At 35.6% G+C, this 25,005-nt stretch overlaps 2 protein-coding genes across 3 annotated transcripts in view; both read right to left on the bottom strand.

Moving 5' to 3' along the window:
• The window catches only part of bean1 (brain expressed, associated with NEDD4, 1), a 51,350-nt gene extending 47,689 nt beyond the window's left edge, over window positions 1-3,661 (bottom strand). Inside the window, exons 1-2 of one of the 2 annotated variants that reach the window (XM_065289301.1) lie at window positions 3,283-3,661; window positions 464-588 (exon numbers count right to left, since the gene is read on the bottom strand). In XM_065289301.1, coding sequence (XP_065145373.1) covers window positions 464-488 — 25 coding nt within the window. In that variant the 5' untranslated portion in view covers window positions 489-588; window positions 3,283-3,661. The remainder of the gene's footprint in view (window positions 1-463; window positions 589-3,282) is intronic. The other variant, XM_065289299.1, reaches the window with a different exon arrangement.
• Window positions 3,662-9,410: 5,749 nt separating this feature from the next.
• cdh5 (cadherin 5) lies at window positions 9,411-24,494 on the bottom strand. The gene is made up of 12 exons (XM_065289302.2): window positions 24,134-24,494; window positions 21,174-21,398; window positions 20,709-20,988; window positions 20,328-20,441; window positions 20,062-20,229; window positions 19,777-19,955; window positions 19,400-19,653; window positions 19,146-19,282; window positions 18,266-18,378; window positions 18,073-18,175; window positions 13,307-13,549; window positions 9,411-11,959 (listed from the first exon to the last, which is right to left on the bottom strand). The coding sequence occupies exons 2-12, from the start codon at window positions 21,396-21,398 to the stop codon at window positions 11,466-11,468; spliced, it is 2,310 nt and encodes a 769-aa protein (XP_065145374.1). The 5' UTR covers window positions 24,134-24,494; the 3' UTR covers window positions 9,411-11,465.
• Window positions 24,495-25,005: the final 511 nt, after the last annotated feature.

Genomic DNA, 25,005 nt, shown 5'->3' with positions numbered 1-25,005 from the left:
AAAGTGAGCCGTACTAAGCTGTACCGAGCCGTACTATCCAGTGAAAAAACACCATTAGATGACAACTCTGGCACTCTAAATAGTAATTCACATGCTTAATAGTTTATTATGGTATAGCTCTATGGGATCATTCAACTTGCCAGGCAAAGTAAATAGAAAAAATACTCACTTTAAAAAACACTGCTTAATCAACCGAGTGTCAAGATAACCCAGTTGAATCACAACTTGGAGCCACGTTGCCATGGTTTCTGTCTCGACCCCCAACTCTCTGCCTACAGTTCAGTTTGTTTGTTTATTTTTTCCTCTGCATAAAACTGGCATTAACATTAAAAAGCCTGTGAAGCCTCTATTATATCATTCTTGTTAAGTGTGGTTTGTAACTTGGTAATACTTATGTGTTTAAAAATTCATCAACACACACTATAAATATATTAAATTAATACAGTAAGAAAATTTTGCTTACCTGAGCAAATCAATTTCCTCAACATGTAATCCCTGCCTCAGTCTTTCTTATTGTGACATCTTAAATAGTTGACCAGATAAGATCCAAATTGGACGTTCTCTTTTTGCAATAGGTGATGTTCTCATCTGCAGAAATAATAGAGAGAAAACAACATAAGAAATCGAGGGGGAGAGAGAGGGGGGGGGGTAAGGTGATAGAGACAGCGACAGGAATGCTTTAAAAGTCAGTGCACATGTCCCATACAGGGGCCAGTGTCCCTATTCCAAAAATATAACTACAGGCTCTGCATAATGCATTTAATTTACTACATATGCATCTTTATTCATGTGATGTGATTTCACATCATGTCATTTCACACTCCACTGGTCATTTAACCACATCGATACACCAAGCAACCATCACTTCATGCCAGGGGCATAGCCAGAACATGACCTGATCACCTGATTTAGAAATTTTACTGCTATGGACTATTAAAGATGCACAGATCAGCTTCAACATCACAGAACCCTATTATAATAAATTATCCACCTGACACCCAGGCAAACTAACCCTTAGATTTTCTCTAATTTATATATCCGCACCCGGACCGTCCCAATTACTTTTTTACCTTTAGTGGGACTGACATATGATATGGAAAATGATTTTTGTCACAATAAAGGCAGTTTGGAGCTGTTCAGCCAGTGCTGCTAGAGACTGTTTGCGCCAAAAAACGTAATTTGGTGCTGTGCAGACTGACTGGTGAATGACATCACATTAACATGAGAAACACACTGGCCAGCGCAGCATCAAGTCAAACACATTTTACTACAAACTACTTTGCCCAATAGGGGTAGCCAGAGGGGTGGTAACCTTAAATCATGGGCAACCCCCCTAGCTATGCCCCTGCATCATGCACTCAAACACATCAACATTGGTTACTGACTACTGTTTGCAACTTTGCATAAGTACAACTTTAGACTTATATAAAGGCTTATACTTTCTACTTCTTAAATACCATGAGTACCATAATTTTATTATGGCCGTAGAATGTAAAACTGTATTTACCTAGGCATAGATGAATAATTAAAGTTCTGTACATGGTAATGACATATTGTGAGCCTGAAACATGATTGTTTCCTCCTCCTTATTTAAACCTTATGCACGCAAAAGACCACTGAAAAACATGGCAATCTTAACATAACACCGACTGTGAAGTTATAACATTAAATTCATTGCAAAGTTGTTACAAAGCTAAAAAGAAAATCGTTATTGCTATGTTAGCATGCAAAGTTAATGCTACATACTTATTAAAGTTTCAGCTGAAGTTCTACTATTGACGTTACAGTTACAATTTGCAAAAATAATAATAATAATAAACTTGCCACTCAGAAAGTCAATTTCCAATCTGGGCAACAATTGGTTGTTCCTCAAAATCTGTATCTTTGTCTGATACAGGTTCAAAAGTATAAGGTCTGTTTACTTAATGTGAGCTACTGAGATTAGCCTCATGAGCCTCGCTATGAAACAGCCAATCAGAGCAGAACTCAACCTTATAATTCATGACCCTTCCAAATAAGATTATTACAGACCATTTATCAGTCTGTATATACCACGACATCAGAAAACAATTTAACATACTGTATCAGTATCAATACATTCTTTGGCACATTTTAAATACATTTTCAATCAACATATTCTTTGGCTGATTGCAAAGTCTACACACACACACACACACACACACACACACACAAATATATGGTCCAAAACTGCCACTGGGCCAGTACCCTTTAAAAAGTTCCTTTAATTTATGTACAGATTTTGGTACCAATAAATACCACTGAGGCTCTAATATGAACTCTTTAGATGCAAACCTGTAATTTTTGAATGGGTACTGTCCCAGTTACAGCTAGGGATCATTTACCGCCCCAGTGACAGCTAGGGATCATTTTTGAAAAAAATAAAATACAATTCTGAAAGCATAAATATATTTATACCATTAACAGCAGCCTGTATAAATTATAATGCTGCATTTGTAAGTTTAAACATACATTTCTAAATGTAAATGTATATTGAAACAAATCTAAAAGCATACTAGAAACATCCTAATCTACAGCATAACTTGCCTACAATAAGTACAGCAACTGCAGTTACTAGTATAAAAGACTCAAACAAGAGTATGGTTTAGTGTAATTTTAGCCAGGTTTGAATATATCTTAAGTGGCAAAAACAAGAGGAGAGTGCAGGAAGAGAACTGGAAATGGATGGTGCCGGGACCAAAAGATTGCTTCCCCCCCATCACAAGGTTTAATTCTACATCCCTCAGTGCATAATGCTGAGGTTGATAGCGTCACAAGGGATCTTGGCATCTCAGGTGTATGTGAACAGGTGCAATCTTTCTGAACCAAGAGACCAACTAAAAGCAACTACATTTATTATGAAAGTATACTTTTTAAAGTAAAAAATAAGAATAAGAATATTATAAGGCTCATACACGATTGTTTCCTCCTCATTTAAACCATATGAATGCAAAACACCACTGGAAAAACAGAACAATCTTAACATAACACCGAATGTGAAGTTACAACAACCTTTGAAAACACAATCTAACAATGTTTTCTTTGCAGTCTTGAGTACAACTCACCATATAAGCAGTCATCTGCATTATAAACAGATAATTATTAATTACCTCTCGCAAATCAGTTAACAACAACATATTACAGAGCATATGAAAAGCAACGACGGAATTAACCATTTCACAACCACGTGTGTCTGAAACAGAGTCTAAGGATACTTTCATAACTGTACAATGCAAGGTAAAAAACAAGTAATAACCGACTTACCCGCATGCAAAGAAGAAAACAGCCCCATGTAACTTAAAATCAGTCTTTCTCGTACTGCATTAAAGCCCAGATGGGTGATAGCAACTGAGTTTCACCATGTAAAAGCCTCTCTTAGGCGCGAGCGTTTCCTCGATGCTGCGCATGTAGTTACCTTACTTTACGTCCCTACATCTGTCGCGATATCGCACGCATGTGTGCCAAAGATCAGTGAAACAAAACCATCCCACAGAGATGCTCAAACAAACGCCGATTTAATATCGAAGCGAGAACGGTTTCTTTGTCGACCACGCAGCTTCATTACAGAGACTGTGTAATAGGGTAACAGATCCTCGCAGCACTGTCTGATCCTCCTTGCATTGAATAAACGACGTGGATAATTCTGAAAGAAGGGCAGGTGATGCTGTGCCAAAATAACAGCACGCTGCACTTAAATACTGTGAGGATAAATACTAATGCAACACTGTATAAAAAACAGTATTTTATTTTATTTTTTTTGTGTTCAGTAAATCAGATTACTTTCAATTTACATGCAAACTAAAATTGCATAACACCACCTTAAAATTTACATTTATATTAGAACTGATTGTATGGCAGGTGTACTTACACAAAAAACTTGTAATGCATTGCTGGTACTTGACGTATTTGTTCACTTGTTGTGTAAAAGAGCATTAATCTGTTTGGTGTCAGTAAAAGGTCAAAGAATATATTCGCATAATATTTATGCTGATATTATTGTCTATTGAATTCCTTTTGAAGTACTTTGATGCCATATGTCGGAGTGACGTCACATTGATGTGATGCTGTCTTAGGTTATCATTTGATATTTATTATGTTTGAAAGAAATTGTTTTATGGTTTTAATTTTATGTGTAAGTGATAATTCTGTCTAACTGATTATTAGGGATCGACCAATATGGATTTTTCAGTGCCGATGCCGATTTTTGTTTCATCAGCCTTAGACGATGACCGATACAGGCTGTTTGCTTGAGCCGATATTTGGAGCCGATACTGCTTTTGCTCACTCAATTTCAGGGCCGGCGTCAAGGGGGGGCATTCGCGGGCAGTGCCCCCCCCCGAACAGGTTGTTGTGCCCCCCTAAAAAGTTTTTTATTACTTTAATATATATCAAGAATAATTAAAATAAGGTGGAATTTACAAATCTACAGGACACTGTTTTAAGGAAGTTTTAAGTTCTTACATGCCGTCTTCAGCTATTTCAAAGGTATGTTAGCGTTGTTTTAAATTACGTAAGCTTAAATGTGAAGTGTGGCTATAGACCATTAACAGCATTAAGACGTGATTATGGTAAAGCGGCTTTTTTAAAGCTAGGACGCGGTGTGTGCTGCGCTATGAAACCCATTCATTCCAATGGCTTGCGCCGCGCGAGCAATGACACAATGACGATGTCAAATGTAACAAGTCTCAATTTAAAAAAGTAACATTTATTGAACTTAAAAAAAAATATATATATATATTTAACAAATAGTAAAAACAGGTGAGGGTGCTGGTATCATGAACTGCACTCTTCACAATGACGAGAAACTATCAGCAAAGGATATTGATTTCTAGCACTTTACAAATGTATATAGGCATGGTTTCCCGGACAGGAATTATCTTAAACTAGGACTAGAGCTTATTTTAATTTGGAAATATAACTAGTTTTAACAAACATGCCTTACTAAAAATATTACTTGTGTCCATTTTGAGGCAAAACACTGGGCACTGATGTATTATAATATATGTTAAAAATAGATGTTATTAGTTTTTGGACAGTTCTAACATTTATTTTAGTCTAGTACTAGTCTAATCCCTGTCCGGGAAACCGCCCCATAGAGATGAGAAATAAAAACCCACTTTGTTCAGCTATGATCAGCTGTTAGGCTGAGCTGTCGATGTTGTCATGGAAAGGTTGGTTGTTTTTAGTCACATGACCTGCAATTGCTTGCGGATTCCAGCACTCTGTCTGTAAATAATGCCGAACACGAACATCGGCGAACACAGCAGCCACATATCAGCCGATGCCGATACACATAAAACTTGCAAATATCGGCCCGATATATCGGTCTATCTCTACTGATTATAATTTGTCTACAAAGGAAATTGTAATCATCATGCACTGTGGGATGCTGATAGGTCTGTGCAAAACCCCATAAAGTCTAACACCGCATTACCTTCCTACCTTTGTAAATCAGATGAGTTTATTATGATCAACAAATGAGCAAATTGTGAACATATTCACTTTCTTTTGTGAACATGCCAAAGTTTGTTTTATGTCTATCAATTGACCAAACCATACCATTGCTATAGCATCCTGAAAGAGGAACAACAGTTGTCAATATCTTTCCTATTTTCACTCAGGAAAGCCCCCTTCTCTTTACTTGTCCCTCTGCACCTGTAAAAACACAGTGAAGTTTTAGTACATCAGGTCAGCACTTTCTAGTGCAAGTGTGAATCACCTTCTCACTTTAGTACACAATCACACCTCTGGGATTAGAATGCAACAGCTCAGCAGAAATAAATGGGCACAGAATGTGCATAAACCATTAGATGAATTACCATTGCTTGTTTCAAATCTCAACAGCTCCTTTGCTCCTGGCACAAGCTGCACTGTGCCATACATCACACGCTTTAAATAATTTATTGAAAATGAAATGTATTATTATTGTAATTCTTCAAACATATTAAATTGAATATCTTTGTTTTTTAATTTCTAAATCCTGTCTGTTTGAATGTAAAACCTGTATAATGTATGTACAGTATGCCTCATCCACAGTTACAGCACTAGAATGGTTTTATCTGCTGCTGCCTACACAAGTGTAACTAAGTTTGCCATTATGTAATTCCATTGGAATGAGCCAATCTATACAAAAAAATCATTTTCCACAGCTATTTATAGATCCACTCCAGCAAAAGTGGACATTACTAATGTGTAAGAGCAATGAAAATAATTTATGTGTTCCTAGTCATGTGTACTTGCTCACATACATACAAATGCAACATGTTTTTATGCAACTAATGTTCCATACCTTTGAACAATAATTAAAACAATGGAATTGTGTGGACATACCAAAATATTAAACACAAGAAAACATTTCTATAGAGTACTGTGATGCTTTTTCAAAACATTGGAGAGCTTGGAGAGCTTACATGCATGATGGTCACTTGTTGGCTTCTTTCCAGTCGCTATTGGTAGAAATTCATACATCATAATTTTTGTTTACCAAAGTAATTCCAAGCTTTTGGTTGAAACATTTTTAATATCAGAGGTTAAATGTGTATTTAAATCTTTGACTTGTAATTTGCAATGCATTAATTCTACATTTATAATAAATATGAGACTAAGCACTAAGGAATAATGATTGCGAGTTGTGTAACAGATTTAGCAGAAAGTAGGGGTATGATTGAGGGCAGAGGGCTTGAAGAGGTTACCAGTAGTTCTCAGAGTGAGCTGACAAGTGTTTATTTTTGCCTCAAATCCCTGGTGTTGCCTCTACTGCTGCTGCCAATGTAAGACCAAAGACTGTGATCCCCATGCACGCAAGACAAAGGCAGTCAGGCATGCAGGTGTTCCTGATGGCTGTCATGTGTTCGTGAAAAAGACAGAAAAGGGAAATGCGTATCCTTTTGAGTGTGTAGAGTAAACACGACATAAGCCAAGAAAGACATCTGACTGAACTCTCAGTGTGGCCATCAAAGAGGAAGGCACATTGTTGCTTGCTGAGAAAGAGGGAGGGAAACATGGATGAGTATGCCTGCAAGGGGTTATATAACATTTTGTTTTGTGCAGGAATCCCATCCTTAGTGTTGCCTATCTACACTTTTATATTATTGTAAATAGAGGTATGCTCATTAAGATAAGGGTGTGGAAGAGAGCAAAAGAGAGAGAGAGGGATGCTATAAAGGACTAAGAGGTTAAAGCAGGTTAAAGGATTTCCCTGAATTTAATGACCTTCACGCTTTCTTCTTCATTTCTCTCCCTCCTGTAGGTAATAAATGAAATCTGTTTTCTTTCCAAGCCATTGATCTGCATGTAAGAAATGGAGCAGGCATGACCAGAAGATGTTATTGAGCTAAACTGATTGTAAGAGAGAATGTGTCTGTGTGCCTGCATGTGTGCTGTTTCATTGTATTGAATATATTTTTGTGTCTTTCTTAGATACAAATTTACTTTTACATCCCACAAATCTCCTTACAAAATAAATTAATAATTGTCCAGTATAATCACTTATAACCTAGCAGCTAAGCATGCAAGGTAATGGGCGGTCCTATAATATAGTACAGTTTATATTATGTCCTGGTTACAAGTTAAGGTTGTAAAGTTTCTTATGGTTAATAAAATGTCTAAAGTGGACTATCAAAATAAAGTGTTATCTATGTTCTTCATAATTCTGTTAAATAGTGAATAACATTGTTTGGCAAAAGGTTTCAATGTGTTTACTACAAATTATTGTACGTCCTGATAGTTGCTGTAGTTATATTGTGCTGCCCTCTAGTGTTCAATTTGGGAAGCTACATCTCAATGAGTAAACCTTTATTACTCGATGTGAATGCATTCATTCATTGTTTTCCAGCGTCATTCAATGCTAATTAAATGACTTTGAGCTAAAGGAATCACTCCAGCAAATTATTATCATATTTGAAAACACAACTTAAAAGAAACATGAATGCCAAGTGTTGTGAGATAACAGGATAGGGCTTACAACTTAAATTTCAATAGACTTGATTCCACATATCCCTGTATTCAGTCGTTTACTATACATTATAATGTATAATGCTTTGACCCGTCTTCTATTGTTACAGTGAATACTTTAAGCATACAACTTGATTGCTGGACAGGATCACTTGCTCTGTTGTTAATTCTGCATGAACCGCTGTCTAAATAAAACAATAATAAACAAATAGGCTACATACATTGATAAGAAAACCAGCTAAGAAAAACATAGGCCTATTTCAGACTGCGCAAAATATTTTTTTTTAAAGAAGACAAATTTGAGCTTTTCCTGTGTGAGTTTGGGTATTTCCTACCCTGAAGTTTATTTTGGCTGCTATAAAGACTGTGCTGAAGAAGAGCGTAATTGGTGTTTGATTGTTTGGATGACAACACATGACTGTACAAGGAAATGATGATGAATGTTTATTCATAAGATTGTCTGCATAAGTCCCTGTTGAAAAAACAATAAAACCATTACAGAAAATTCTAATGGTTTCCATTAAAATACCAATAGGAAACATTAGCTTTTACCATTAAAACCACTACACTGTAGTGTGTTTTGGGCCATATTCCATTAGAACCAGTACATACCATTAGAGACCAACAAAGGCCAATACACTGTAGTGTGTTTTGGGCCATATTCCATTAAAACCAATAAAATTCCCAATAAAAAATAGAATTTCTGTGATGGGTTCTATTGTTATTTTTAGCAGGGGTGTCGGCCTACAATATACAGTATATGCATAAATGTTTCACAATTTCACACTATTACTTCTTTTCATTGTTTATGAAACAGTGAGATCTAGATAGTTAGTTTTGCTATGTACAAAAGTGCCCAGCTCTCTGTATTCCTTGTATGGCTTAATCTGAGGCTTCAGGAAGTCCCAGCTGGGTGTCTCACAGACGTGATAGGCGTGATTTCACTGTGGAATTTCCTCTAACGTGCCATTATCTGCGTGATCTGTTTGTCTCTCCTGCACTATAAACAACCGACGTTTTTGAACTTGACCTAAAGGTACCCTCTGCGTCACTGACCAATTATTTAAATGAGACACATACAGTCTTTATAGTGAAGAGCTAAATGCAAGGGATAAGAGTCATTATATCATGTTGTGCCATCATTTTGAATTTCTCATTTTTACAATGTCAGAATTAATAGTTAAAAAACAGTACCTAGCTGTCACTGGGGGCGTACTCTTTAAAATAGTCCTAATCATTTAGGTACAGATTTTTGGAACTAGTATGTACATTTTAGGTACTTATATGCACTTTTTGGTTCCAATTTGAAGCTGTGAGGTTTTAAGATTAACCCTTTACATGCAAAGGTGTACTTTTTAAATGGGTACTGCTGCAGTGACAGGTAAGGACCATTTTTTTTAAAATAGTGTAGACATTTTCAATTAAGAGCAGTGAAGCAATTTATGGAGTGTGAGGTTTAATACTCAAATACAAAATCAGTAGTTTTCAAAGACAAAAAGAACAATTTAACAATAAAAACGATAGAAAAAAGGCACATATTGTTTTCCCTCTAACATGTACAAGAACATCACTATAAAATGTTTAGTCTGACTGCCCAACACTGACATCTACTGGACCAGCTCAGACACAGACTGAGAAATCTGTTCATTTATAAAAATGCTCATTCAACACACTAGACTCTACATTACAAAACAGCCATTATTGTCAAGTATAACCGATTCAACAGCATACACAGAAGGATTATGACAACAGTAAGAAACAATTACAAATACAGTGAACTAAAGCCTTTCATATTTATCTATAGTTCCAGTTTTTCTGTACAGTTTTTTTGTTGTTGTTGAATATTTCCCTTATTAGAATATTTTAAGTAAGTTCTTATTATCACAAGATAATAGTCTAAGCCCAACAATTATTTATATATGTGTTCTAGTGATTGTACATCTAATTTAAAAACCAACATGATAATATAGATACAGTGCAACTATAAGGAAGAGATAATAATTTAGGCAAACAGTTCGTATACAAATAATTGTAGTCAAATTGTATGGTGAAATAAATTGAAAACTAAGGAAATCAAGCAAGAACAGCACTTTTGTCACTTAAAGAATAGACAATGTCCTTGTAACAAAGAAAGCATGATTTATGTTGTTCTTTAACATTTTCCTGCTTGAAGTTTTCTTTCTTTATCTCTCAAAGACGAAAAACAGGAAAACAGTCCAATGTGTTCCTTCACTTTAAAGATAAGGGAACAGGAAGTGAGTTTCCTTGCACTGCACACAGACGGGAAGTTGACATATTTGTGACAAAACCGGTCATTTACACAGAGATGGGAGAAGAGTGTTTGGCAAGTAATTCCCTACAGGAAAAGGGAGAAGGTGGCTTCCACATATTGTGCCTGTGGTTAATAGGGGAAGTAGGGTAGAGATTGTGAACACAGGTAAATATTTAAGGAAAAAGGTGGTTTATGCATTTTTCAACGAAAGAAGAGTCTCTGGTCTTGCTTTCAGATATACAATACTGGTAAATATGTTGTTTTCTAAAACTAGGTTGAACTATCTTCAACTGTGCATTATTGTCTTAGGATCCAGTTAAATATATACTCATGATTCACATGGTTATTCAGATCACTTCTCACATTTCAACAAGCGTACAATTTACTACACATTTCCTGAGATGTCTCCAATTGCCTTATAGTGGTCGACCTTAGAGATTTGGGCTTAACACATAACAATCAATGTGCTGATGATTCCTGTCAAATATATTCGGAGTAGTCTTTAATTCTTTCAAGATACAGTTATCTTCACTTCCTCTGTTGCTCCCATGGCAATAGAGTGATTTTCCTGATGTGAAGAGTCATCTGCTGAACAATGGAGCATTTAGAAAAAAACTGACCATGAGTCTAGAAAAAAAAACTTAACTGAAAAAAAACTGATGCTTTTTTGTGGAGTACAAGAAGCTAAATAAAAAGTAGTAAGTTATCATGAGTTAACCTGAATTTAAGTTTGAATTAAGAATAAAAAAAAAACAGTTCCAGTGTTACTTTGCACACTGTGAAAATTCGCATTTATTTGCTGCCTTAAAATTGTTTAAAGTTTAAAAACGAAAGTGTAGTCAAAATGTATTAAGTTGAATGACTTGTAAAGCCAGTTTGATTATATTTTAAGGCAGCAAATACATTTTAGAGTGTATAAAAAAGCTGTACAAAAAGTAGGAAAGTTTTTATACTGATCCACATTATATTAAAATTACAAATACTGTAGTGCTTGTCATAATGTTCTAACAATACATGAATGAAACAAGTATTGGCACTTTCTTAACTTTAATGCTGATCAACCAATCAAAATAAGGCCCACTGATTTAACACCTGAATAATCAGGTCTGAAGGGGTTAAAAAATCCCTGGCACAAATCCTACGACAACAGGAGCCAGCATCATACTGTATTTAAGCATCTAACAGATCCTTAGTTTGATTTCATCTTCTTCCTATCTAAGGATCAGTAAGAGCTATCAGTGTCAGAGCCATCTATTCCATAAAGCTCAGCCAGGGTCCTGAAGCGTGGTCCCCATTCATGCAGGACGTCGTAGTCCAAACTGGATGCATTGGAAGATGAGCCCAAAGAGCTCAGGGAATCTGCCAGGGATTCCGATCCCTCATAGCCATAGATGTGTAATGTATCATAGGGAATCCCATCACGGTCGTGATCTGCCTCATCCTTCTTCACATCGATCATCATAGCCATGTCACCCTTACAGGCCGGGGGTTTCTTCACCATAGCATATAACGGTCCAGGTCCAGGAGTGGGCTGAAAGCTGCTGTCATGGCAGGCGGAGGTCAGGATGGAGACGTCATAACCGTTCGTGTCCATCTCTCCTCCACCCTCCTCATCATATCTCACCAGCTGCTCATGGATGTCTCCAGATGACTTGCCAAGGGTGACAAAAGCATCTTTCTGATGGCGCCTCCGTAATACAATGAGGATGACAATGACTACAGGGTGGGAGAAATAGACACTGTAAACATTGTGTAATTAAATTTAATGTGAAGACTGACAGCTGCCGGAACTTAACCATAAATAATACAGTATCCACATTTCATTAATAGTTTAAATAATGTACAGCCTTTGCTCAAAGGCAAAACACCTCTGGGGTACCTCACAATACACTAACATAATGGAATTAGCCGCAACTAAATAACAAAAAATATAAATTGTTAAAATGTTATAAAACAGAACTCAGTAATGAATCTAAATGATGGCCTAAATGGTAAATAACATAAGGTGGTATCCATGTGAGTTTAAAGTAGCGCTGGTGTTGTCAAGCACGTCTTTAACACCTCTCATGCATCTGACAGCAGATCAGTTTTTGTCTCTTAATTATCGTCACCCCTGCACTGCTGTCTTGTTTCTCGCCTCTAGACATGTGCACACAAACTGCAAAGTTGCTGAATTATTCTACTTCTGTGAAAATGAAATGTCTTCAGCTCATCACATATACTAACTAACAAAGAGTATACCCAGCAGGGCCAATCTTGGAGTCAATAAAATAGACAATAAGGTTTTATCGACACTATTTGGTCCCTGGATTATTTATATAATCAGACAACTTAAAGGATCCAAAGACAGCAAATGAGATAAACTCTGTCTCCACTTGGGAAATGAATGGGAGAAAATATGCTTATAAATGTGCACATGTTTGATTAATAGGATCAGCCTCATGTTATGCCATGAATACTTCATAAACTTTTGGGCTTGTGGGCTTGATGTGATGATATGTTTTCATTTTGAAGAGGGAAAAAGTGCATAAATTTGACTTTGATCATATGATTTATTAAATGAAATGGGAAACTGTCCAATAGAGATATCTCCACAGTCAAGCAGTTACATAAAAAACTGAAATTGCATTTACATTTCATTTGACCTTTTTAACTTTACATGTTTGCCATGCTTCCATCCAAATCAAAAATATATTTTTTTAATGTGTGTGGGTTTGAACCTCTATAGCACTGCTAATGCAATGCACTACAACTGAGCTATACAGAAATGTATACCACGGGGCTGTTGAATGCTTTACATTGATTGGTTGAGATGTTTTCGATAAACACCTGTCAAACGTCTTAAAATAACCATCAGGGCAATGTCTGTGTTAACCGTGGTACAGTATAAGCGGAATAATTGACTCCAGTCCCTTAAATTATTTTAAAATAAGGAACACTTTGTGTCGTGCCGCATTACCACCTTGGGTGTGCTTTATTTTAAAAACAATTCAACAGCCTGTCTACAATTATACCTTGCATAATTGAGAGTAAATAAAGGAATGTAACCATAGGCCCACTTACCCAAGATTGTGACGATGCAGAGAAGAATGGCTAAGAGCGCACTAACGCTCACTCCAGTCTGGGCATACGCCTTGCAGTACTCCATCCTTCGACCCGACTGGCACGTGCACACTTTAATGTGGAGGGGGTTAGTGCTCTTTTGCTCTGGTGTGCCTCCATCAGAAATCTCAATTTCAAGAATGTGTTCCATTGAGTGTTCTGTACTGAAACCTCCTTGCTTCAGCACAATGTTTGCAGTGTTATCTAAAACAAATATAAATAATTGAAGAAATGCATTAATTTAGCTTAGAGTCATGGGAAATGACTGATTACATCTACCACAGGTGCAAGCTGACGGTTTTAATCAGCAGTGCTATTGTTGTCACCGGACTGCTTGCTGGGAAGCATTGCTGAGATCCTTGTGACAATTCAATGCAAGGCCTAAGAATATCACATTCCACACAATAGTAGGAAGAGCAAATCCTCAATTAGGCATTCATGTGCCTTGACTTATTGATTTAGAATAAGTAAGAACTATAGTTTTCAAAACTTTTTTGTGTGAGATTACGAAAACAATGATCAGCAGTTTGGTTTGCAGTAGCATTTGGTACAACAGGAACTGAAGGAAAGGTTAATATAATCTTCCTTAAAGGTTGACTGAAGTGCCTTGAAATGTGCAGCATTATTTGATGTGGTGACGTCAGTTTAACTGAAACAATTGAACTATTGAGAAGACTCTCCCCCTTTTTTAAATTAACCAATAGGGTTTTATTTATGGCACAGTACAGCAAAGACGTACTGTAACAAAATTTTGAGGGTGGGATGATTCAGCATCTAAAGAGCCTTTGATTGTACAGGAAATCTGATTAGAAGTTGAAGTGTAGTGTGATGTCATAAAAATTCCAGACTTTTTTAGCCCATGTGCCAAACTGTAGGTTTTGAATTTTATATCTTCTGTAAGAGAATTTTGTAAGTGTTTTTGAACCAGTTTATATTTATTCTTAAAGCCCAACATATTTATACTAAAAGGAAAAAAGTTTCTTTTTTATTTCATGGGGGCTTTAAGCACAAACTTCTGTTATGCTTTTAACACATTATGCATAATTTTAACACATTATGTTTCATTTTGTGTTGATATGTTGTTAAAATAAACACAAAATGTGTTTATCCATTCTAAGAGTGTACTGTCAAATCCAGGCTAAAATCTCATAATCTAATTATTACCAATCTAATCACTTTAAATCAGGGGTGTCATACTCATTTTAGGCTGAGGGCCGGATGGAAAATAATGCCACGAAGTGCGGGCCAGATAATTTTTTTTAAACCTTAGTGTGCTGATAATTGTGTTAAAATTAACTAAACAAACCAATTAATTAATTTGTTTAGCAAGAAAACTAGAGAAACACACAGCTCTGTGAAAACTACATTTCATAAGGTCACACTCATACTGTACATATTATACACACAAATTTACATCTGTACAAAATCCACTGGCCTTAGGTTGAAAAGCTTTAATTTAACTTCTTTTGCCTTAATGCCAAAATTATTTATAAACCATTCACTTTGGAATATATTTGTAATGAGAACAGTCATTTAGAAAATGAAAATGCTAGATGGGGCAGTGGCCCAAACCAAAAATGGCACTAAGGGGGGTGGTACTTATGGTTTTAATAAAGTATTATAAATATTATGTGTTATATTACTAGCATCAACTTAGACATGTGATTATAATGGGAAATATAATAACAAGAATTAAAGTGTGACAATCTGCTAAATATTCAATATGATTTACCTGCTGGCTTGATGGAGCTTTGAATCCATGTTTGTAATGTTGAACTGCCTTTAGCAGCCTCCCTTTCCGTTCTCTGTCGTTATTTTGTGAGGGCAAGGCATTGGTGTTTTTTTTTTTTTTTGTCTACAAAGTGTGCCAACAACAGCAAATGTAGTGTTTATATTAACTTAGATCTGATCGGGAACATTAAATCCATTAGACAAGCATTGTAACTTTAATACTAAGAATGTGGATATTTTGTTGTTGTTTGCTTGCTAAGTTGACAGCAAATCATTAACAGAAGAAATACATAAACAAACTTACAAATTACTAATTCTGCGGTTTAACAACTGATATAATGTAATGAATCTACCTGTTAATGCAACGAACTTCGGAAACTGTCGTCTTCGCTCCTTCAGGCAGAGAGTGGACACAGAGATGCTGCGGAGCGTGCGGGAAAACACGAAGTGGATTACCGGAATCAGTGGATCTTTTGCGGAGCGGTAACAATAAAACGGCAAGATTTTTGGGCACCGTGTTTAGTCTGTTCCGCGTTTTGCTGGTTCCGCAAGTCTCTCATATTAAAAACGAACCAGACACCCGCCTGACAGGGTTTTTAAAATATGTATTTAATATTTAATAAAACTGTATAAATCATCATGCGGGCCGGATTGGACACCTTTGCGGGCCGTATCCGGCCCGCGGGCCGCATGTTTGACACCCCTGCTTTAAATGAACAGTATGTAGGATTGTGGCCAAAACTGGTACTGCAATCTCACAACTGGTGGCCAATACACAAAATGACAACATAAACATCAGTTGAGGGCTGCAACTTCACTTTTTAAATGACAATATCCTGGCCAGACCACTGTTGTCAGTGACAGGCACGTGCACAGATAGGGCTCAACCTGTGCAGAACACATGCCCTTTTTGTCCTTACACTCCGAAGTGCCCTTTTTTGGAGGTGTTTTATTATTATTATTTTATATATATAAATTAATGCTATTGTTAAACATTTACCTCTGTCTGTGTGTTTTACAAATATATTTATCAAGTAAAATTATTATAAAACTAAATATTTTTGGATCCGCTCAAACTGTCTGTCAAACATCTTAACTCCGCCCCCTGAGTGCAGCGAGCTGAAGTTCCACAGCAGTCAGAGGCAGCTGAACGTCTTGCAACGGTAAATAAGTATCTTGTTGTTTGAGTACAATGCTGTCTCATTACGAAAGAAACACTAGTATGTATATAACGGCGCATGTTTTATAAATTTGAGCAGAGCCGAATTATCCATAGACGGGATTGGTCGAGTGGGCAATCAGGGGGCACTAAGAGCTCCAAACTGCGACCAAATTGAGTTTTTGACAAAGCGCGAGCAGTTTTTAAACAAGTGTTCACCCATGTGAAGGGCATCCCGTGACAACAATACGGAATGCACGGTCGGGTTTTTACCGCTTTTTTTGCATGAGGCGTCTCAATCGTTAAAATCGTTAAAATGTCTAGCCTACATTAACACCAAAAACATATCAGATTAGAAAGGTCTTAGACATCAGATGCCCAGTTGAGAAAACTGGATAGAGACGAAAAACGTGTAAAAGATACAAGTATGTACATTATATTGCCCTGTCACTCATTATAGTATGCAATCTGGATATAATTTATTGTATATGCATGTATCTTATGCATTGAATTAGTCAAGGGAGTTGTATGATTGTTGTATGATTATTTGGTTCATAACTTTTTATTCTGAAATCAACTGCATAGAGTTAAGTCTACTTAGTATTTAGTATATTTATTAGTAATGCAGTTATTTGCACCTTCAAAAGACCAAGGTTCCTGGTCCTCAGCACAGTTTTTGCCAGGTAGGCAGAGATACATGTTGAATATTCTAATGGTATGGCTATAGTATAGTATAATCTCCTATTTTGATCTTTAATCTCCTATTTCCCCTCTTCTCAATCACATATCAATCACACAAACATGTTAACCAAATAATAAAAATGAGCTTATAAAACAAACAGAATACCTTTTTTTTCTTCAAACATATTTTAATGTAACTTTATGTAAGCAGAGGAAAAAATTAAAATTTATATATTCTACAATTAAATAAGAGCGAGTTCACAAGAGCACTTCACAAACACATGACTACAAATAGGCCTAATACAGACAAACACCCAGGATGTAAATTGTTAAAGGCAACTTAAAAGGGCAGATATCGTTTGCACTGTATAATGCCAAGCTATCATAAAATGTCATTTTTCATTCATTAATAGTGATTTTTTTCAATCATTAATAGCGAATAAATATAAAGCTATTAAGATGATTATTAAGTGATATTTATTTGGAGGGGGTGCCCTTTTTCAGTTTCAGCACATGCCCCTCAAAAGGTCTGTGCACGGCCCTGGTCAGTGATATAAGTATTTAAAATGAAAATGATTTCTTAATGTCTAGTAACATATAAAAGCCATTTTATGATTCATTGATATACATTTCTTCCATACTGTTCCTTTAATTTCAAACTTTGACATGGCCTTAGTCAATATTAAATATATCAACGTTATATTTTCAGAGAATGTTCTTTTCATTATGTTGGATGATTTTATGTTGAAAAAAGTACATCACAAAAAAAGACTTTAGCTGGGTTTTCACAGAGTGGGTCACAATTACAAATCTTGATCGTAACGTATCTGGTACAGTGGCTTTGCACTGTAAAAAATACGTTGCTGCCTTAAAATTTTTTGTTGAATCAACTCGGATTTACAAGTCATTTCAACTTACTATTATTTATCTTGACTAGATATGAGTTGTTATTACTACAGGTAAGTTGTTATAACTTATAAATTTAAGTTGACTTAAAGTTCTCAACTATATTTTATAAGTTGTGACAACTATTTTTGTTGACATGACTTGTAAATCTGAGTTGATTCAACAAAAAATTTTAAGGCAGCAAAGGTTTTTTTACAGTGTGCTTAATTGTTAAACTACTACTTTTAATTTTAACAATCAGTTTACTTACCTAGGTTGTCATGAAGGGAAAAATTGGAACTTTTTTTTGCCAAAGTGAAGCGGAATCTGCCAGAATTCTCATCCTGGTCACGTGCACCAATAATTCCAATGACCTGCAAGAAATTGAGGTAATTTAATGTGATATATCACGATAGGAGAAAAGGAAATAATGGACTTTGAAATGTTTGTCAGTAATTTCTTACTGTGCCTGGTTTGTCACTCTCGCAAACATACACGTAGCTCCCGTTCGTTAGTTCAGGTGCGTTGTCATTAATGTCAAGAACTTTCAGATTAACCATTGCATAGGATTTTTGACCTGAAGAAGCAGAACAGAAACGTTTTACACATTTCTCCATTTGGCAGATGCTTTTACCCACAGTGCATTCAATCAATATATTTATTTTATTAGCATGTGTGTTGCCTGGGATCAATGAACTATGCATTGCTAACACAATGCTCTACCACCTGTGATACAGGAACACTCTGTTGATAATTCACTCTTTTCCGCCATCATCTTATTAATATTTAAAGCTTTGATTTTGCCTCTGTCAGAGGATCATACATATATTAGACAGATTGAAAGCGTGAGTTTAATTCCTATAAAAAGTGTAAAGAGTTTGGTTCCAAAACAAGATAACTCAGTTTTAATTTTTTTTTGGTCAAAACATGTTTATTATTATGTTATCATGTTTTTATTGTGTTTTATTGTGCTACTTAGCTGTATTTTTTTGTTATGAAAGCTCAAATCAAAACAAACCAATTGCAGTTTGATTGATTTTAACTGGAATGCACAATTAAGAGATTTTTGACAAATGTAAAAAAAACTGAGTTTGGACGCAAACTCTTCATCTGCTACTGATCATTTCCAACAATCAGCCAAATATCTGACACAGAAAAAAATGCAAAAGTTATTTAGTAAATTATATCCTATTTATGTAAATTAATCATGTTGTCTGGTTACCACGTAATTTAGCCAGTGAAAAAACAACAAACTGATCATCCCTCCAGTATATACAATAAAAATAAGATCAGAATAATTGTTGAGAGGTTGAGATGATAGTTGAGAGGTTGTTTTTATCATACCATTTTGCACATCTTCTTGTGCTGTAACTTGACATGTGTAGGAGGATTCGTGCTCTCTATCCAGTTGTTTATTTAAGGAAAGATACCCTTGAATAGGATGTACACTTACAGGACAGTGTTGGTCTTCAATAAAGTACCTATAGTGGGATCAAATGAAAGCATTAGCTTAAACCAGTCTTTTTTATCTGTGTAAAACTGTATTACTTTTATAACAGCTTTACTGCTTTTTCAACAAATAAGCAAGCAGGTTATACCGTATTTTGTGACCAATTTTATCTGGATCGCTTGCTGAGACAGCTCCAATGACTGAATTCTTGAAAGGGCCCTCATAAATGCTGAACTTGTATTCTGTTTGGTTGAAAACTGGTGGTTCGTCAACATCAATTACATTGATGATGATTTGGGCTCTCTTCAGTAGGTTCGGTCCTTGGTTATCTGGTGATGTAGACATTACCTCATCCACATTTATGAAAAAATTGTACGTCGCCCTACTTTCGTAGTCAAGAATCTGTGATTGATAGCAGGGAAAAAAGGTGCAAAAATTAAAAACCATCCTAATACTTCAAACAAATTTACCACAATTTCAACATAAGATTAATAGCCATTTAGTAGTGAAGCTTTAAATACGTACATTGTTGAGGCGAAGAATTCCATCTTTTTCATTATTTAGTGTAATGTTAAACACATCATTATATTTATGCAAAGTAAATGTTGGATTTTTGTTTTGTATCTCATCTCTGTCCTCCACTTCAATTATGCCAATATCAGATCCTGGTTTTATGTCTTCTCTCACATTAAATTGGTATTTTCCTAGAGGAGACAGTATCGGTCTGTTAATATTTTTAAATTTACTCTACAAAGTCACAATGCATACTGCTTTTAAGTATTGGAATTACAGATTGTAAAATGTATTTGCCTTTCTTGAAGGTAGCAATGTTGTCATTGATATCATTAATGTTGATGGTCACTATGGTTGTAGCAGTATTTCCTGCAGTTGATCCTGGCATATCTTTGGCTTGTACTTCTATCAGATACTGATTCTGTTTTTCTCGGTCAAGTGTGCTTTTTAAGTTACTGATTTCACCTGAAATTAAGCAAATCGAAGGCTCATATTAAAAATGTAAATGGTAATTTATTGTAATTATAATGTATTATTGAAAAAGTCTGTTAGCAAATGCTTACCTTCATTGCTGATTTGAAAAAGGTCTGTCCCATTCAAAAGTTTGTATTCAATCTTTCCATTCGGAGTGGTTGGATCATCTGCATCAGCTGCTTTTACTGTCATCACTAGGTTTCCTAATAAATGATAATATGCATTTTTATAGAGCCATGATAATGTGCTAAATTGCTAAAACCTTGGCATATCATACAGTACAGGTATATACTTTGGAACTGAATGATTAAATCATAAACTGTAATGATTAAATCATATGTATTTATAATAGTATTTACAATTATACTATTCTCCATATAAATACCAACCAGAAGATTGAAATGCACACACATGCACATGCACACACACAAAAGGCCTAGCATATGCTACTCTATGATAAACAACAGTACCTGTTTTAGATGATTCACTGATGGATCCAGAGAGGTCAGGTGGAAAAACAGGTATATTGTCATTGACATCAAGCAGCACAATGTCAAAAGAATCATTTTTGTCTTTCGGCTGTCCGAAAATGTCAGTGAGTGAAGCTGAGAGTTTGTAGGATTTCTTCTTTTCTCGGTCCAACTTAGCATTGATAAATATATCTCCCGCATAATTCACAGTAAAAATTGTATTGGCACCTTCCCCATACAGCTTATATTGTGTGTGCTCAGCATAATTCGTATTTTCTAGCTAAAAAGAAAAGAAACAAAAATGAAAAAGTTTTCATCCTTATTCATCATGAATTATTTTTATTATTGTTAAATGCAGTTTGTTTATTTGACGTTCCATTTGAATATTTAGATTAAGTGGCAGATTGATTTTTAAACTAGCACTATATGTTCTTTATTCCTTTCATTATGGTTTGGACCATTTACCTTTCCAATTTTTTCAGGTAGGTTTTTTGGATCAATTTCCTCATACGCATAAAGTTTGTCCCATTTCCATTCTCTCTTTTGTCTTTGAAGAACCCTGCCGTGCATGGAAGGAGATTTCAGAGCTTGGTGGACGTCCAACGCCATACTGAGGGTACATAAAATGACCAAGAAACCTGCCCAAAAGCCAGGCTCAGTCATCTGCCTCCAGGCAGAATGTTTCATCATCTGAAATTAATAGAACCAGTTCAAAAAGTAGAAAGAAAGAACAGAAAAACAGAAAAATGCCAGAAAGAAAAAAAGTACATAAATAAAAAAATAATCAAATAGCTATCTTTGACTATAGAATCACTTCATTAAATTATTCGGTTCATTAATGCACTTCCTGAGGCACAATCTTTTGATTGTACTCTTTTGAATCATGGGAAATAGCATTGCCCTGACTGTGTGATACTGTAAAAAACTACTACTACATTTTCTGGTCTGCTTTGTACCAGAGTCATCATGATATTTCCATCCCTGATAACACACTTTAGCCTGATGGACCATTCTTATGTTAGACTCATTTAGATGATGATATTAAGATGAGGTGGATTATGCTTCTTAAGAGTTCCCAAATGGCTAAATCTTAGCTTGAAGCATAAACTCTTTATACACTCAAAATGATTACTTTCACATGAGGTATAAAATGGGCCTTGCCATCACTTTGTACCAATGGGTTTAGATTTTTATGAGCATTGCCTTGGGAAAAAAACAGACTAGGAGTTCCTTCTATATGTATGATTTATTGTTTTAAGTTGTAGGGCACACATCTGAATTAATGCTGTTCTCTTTTCCTTTCCTTTTTACTGTTATTTATTTTAAATGCTAATATTTTACTATTTTCATCATCAAAAACTTTCACGATAAAGGCTCTATATTTAGTGTATCATTATTTGTCTTTTTTAATTACTTAATAAGTGTTATTTTTAGAGTAATCTTAAATGTTCATTAAGGTCTTACATTTACATTTAGTCATTTAGCAAATGCGTTTATCCAAAGTGACTTACAAATGAGGTAAACAATAGCAGCAATTAGAACAACACAAGATTGAGCAGCAGTACATAAGTGCAATAAAACTATCATCAAGCCCAACACAGTATACAAAGCTAAGTTTTTTATAAGCACAGTAAAAGATAAAAAAGAAAAATATAACTGAGAAAAGTGTTGGTGGAAGAGATGCGATTTTGACTAATTCTTAAAGATGGCCAGAGAATCTGCAGATTTTGTCACAAAAGATATTGAACAGATTCAGAGAAAGTACGTGATAGTGAATTTTCCCCGTTTTGGGACGGCCCCACAAGCAAGGTATGTAAGTCTGTTTAAGCGAGTTAGGGCAAGGGGGTGCTGACCCAGTGGTGATTTTGAAGGCCAGGAGCAGAGCTTTAAATTTAATGCGAGCGACTATGGAAAGCCAATTATTTGCTAAAACCAGTGCTGGGTCTGAGCAAATAATGTATTGTGTTTGTAGACAGCTACTTCCGGTCCCCTAATTTGACTTGGCAAGGGTTACTGAATGCAACAGTACCACAATAAATGTCTGTGTTTGCTAAACAGATATCCACAACTTGTTCACTGCTGCTCTTTAAATTAAAATAATTCCCAAACAAAGTACCTCTCCATATTGTGTATATTTTGTTGTAAAACTGCCTTATTCACTATTTTTAATCCAGCGCTGTGGTTTTAATCCATTGTTGGGTCAAATATAAACATTTTATGGGTTAATTTAACTGAATGACTGGGTTTGTCCGTTTTAGACCCAATGCTGGGTTTAAAAATGTTGCCTATACACTCATAAAAATGAAAGGGGCTTCACAATGCTATAGAAGAACTATTTTGGCTGAACCTTTATTTGAAGAACCTTTCTGTTTCACAAAAGGTTCTTTGTAGTAAAAATGGTTCTGTAGATTATTAAAATGTAAGAAAGAAATGGGTCTTTAAAGATTTCTTACAGTACCATGCATAAAATATAAATTTTCTGCCCTACTGGAGCATAAAAATCACACACGTTCACTGTACAAATTTCACAGTTTTAAACCAGTCATTTCAAAGTCTTTTTAAGCATGCGTGTTCATGTGTGGGCTTTAGATTAAAATAGGTTTAATCATGGAGCAGCTTTCAGCAATCTGCCTACTCTGTTCTCTAAGAAAATTCAGCCTGATATACACCAGCACACCCCTCCTTTCTGTCACATATCTTCCATGTCACAAGCTATAGAAACCTGTGAAAGGTGTCACAGTCTGAAGTGTCTAATTGCACCTGTTCTCACTTCTTTTATCACATCTGAATCATCGTATACTTCTACGTATTTACAGTTTAACTTTGTCGTGTCACAGAATGTCAAGTTTAACAGTATTTATAGAATGAACGATATCATCTTTAACAAAATAGCTTCATTAACTTAAAATCTACAGTATGTCTCTCTCAAAGCACCATTCCAGCAGTGATATATAAGTCTAACATTAAGAATAACCTGTAACTTCTGTGCAGTTCCATGAAAAAACAGGACAGATGGTGTAAGGATTTATTATCATCTCTCTGTCCTCAGTCCAGATAAGTTCAAAATCTTCCCATGAGTATTCGGTGTCCTGGGAATGTCTTTCCCATTACTCTAGAAAGCATCATTTAGATCTGATTTTTGAAAATAATTGTAAATCTTTTTTTTAAATAAATAAATAAATAAATAAATAAATAAATAAATAAATATATATATATATATATATATATATATATATATATATATATATATATAAACTATATATATATAAATTATATATATAAATAATGCTTATTTGACTTAAATAAAATTACATTTTCATTTTACCATGACAAAATGATTACAACATTTGAAAGGTATTTACATTTACCAGAACTTTACATTCAACTGGATCACCAAAAAATCATTAAAAATTAAAAACACCTACCAATTTAGGTCCTTTCAACAATCTTCCTTGATTCAACGATTCCTACAGTGTGTAAATAAGTCCAGTAAAATATCCTTCTCAGTTTCAGATCAGTGTTGCCTATTGTCCAGCTGCTTGTGAACCTGTTTGAGCTCCCACAGAGTTGTTCACTAAACAATCAGGCCACTCCAGTGGCAAAAGTGATCAGCCCAGCCCAGTCGTTCCTCTACCCGCTTCCTGTTATTGTCCCTGCCTCTTCAGTCCAGCTTCAAACCTCTCTCTGGAAAATCAAACAGCATTTGAACCCACCTGACCATCAGTAGCTCTGTGAGGCAAGCGGAGCATTACGCTGCATAACGAGACAGTGGAAGAAGACAGTGCAAGAAGCGTGGAGCGGGAGAAGAGAGAGCGACTGAGGGGGCTGGAGGTGGGAGAATCATTAAACTCCATCTCACTCCTCTGTGATGAAAACAGAATGAAGAGAGGAAAGTGAAGTGATTCATTATTCAAAACTATAGACTAAAGAGCACAATAAACAGGTTAAAGGAGTTAAAATAATCCCAAGAGATTTTCCCCAGAGTGGTATTAAATTTTTCAGAGGCGTTGACTGTCATATCTGCCTATGAGATCTTGTCTAAAGTAGGAAGTGAGAATGGTGGGGGGCTTGACTCGTGTGCTCAGTGGAGGGTTGAGTTTGGGGACCGGGACTTGCGGCGGATGTATTGGTCTGTCTGATGTGCTTAGCATTTTCCCCAATTGATCTAAGTGGAGAGAGTCAGTTTAGTAGGATTAGTTGCACGGAACAGCCAAGGCTTTTTGACAGGAGACCTAAGATAAATACCCCCAGGGCACTCAGACAGAGAGGCAACTGCAGAAGTACAGCCCTGCCTGAC

This window comes from Paramisgurnus dabryanus, chromosome 2, assembly GCF_030506205.2.
Source record: "Paramisgurnus dabryanus chromosome 2, PD_genome_1.1, whole genome shotgun sequence".
Lineage (NCBI taxonomy): Eukaryota > Metazoa > Chordata > Actinopteri > Cypriniformes > Cobitidae > Paramisgurnus > Paramisgurnus dabryanus.
The sequence above is the reverse complement of the archived record's forward strand: the minus strand, read 5'-3'. Positions and strand labels throughout refer to the sequence as shown.

What these genes read in the sequence shown, in the direction of transcription:
- cdh5 (XM_065289302.2), bottom strand. Translation starts at nt 21,398, where the DNA reads ATGATGAAACATTCTGCCTGGAGGCAGATGACTGAGCCTGGCTTTTGG. An exon ending in CATTGCTACCTTCAAGAAAG is followed by an intron (nt 19,956 to 20,061) that starts GCAAATACATTT and finishes TGTCTCCTCTAG; the next exon opens with GAAAATACCAATTTAATGTG. An exon ending in GAATTCTTCGCCTCAACAAT is followed by an intron (nt 19,654 to 19,776) that starts GTACGTATTTAA and finishes TATCAATCACAG; the next exon opens with ATTCTTGACTACGAAAGTAG.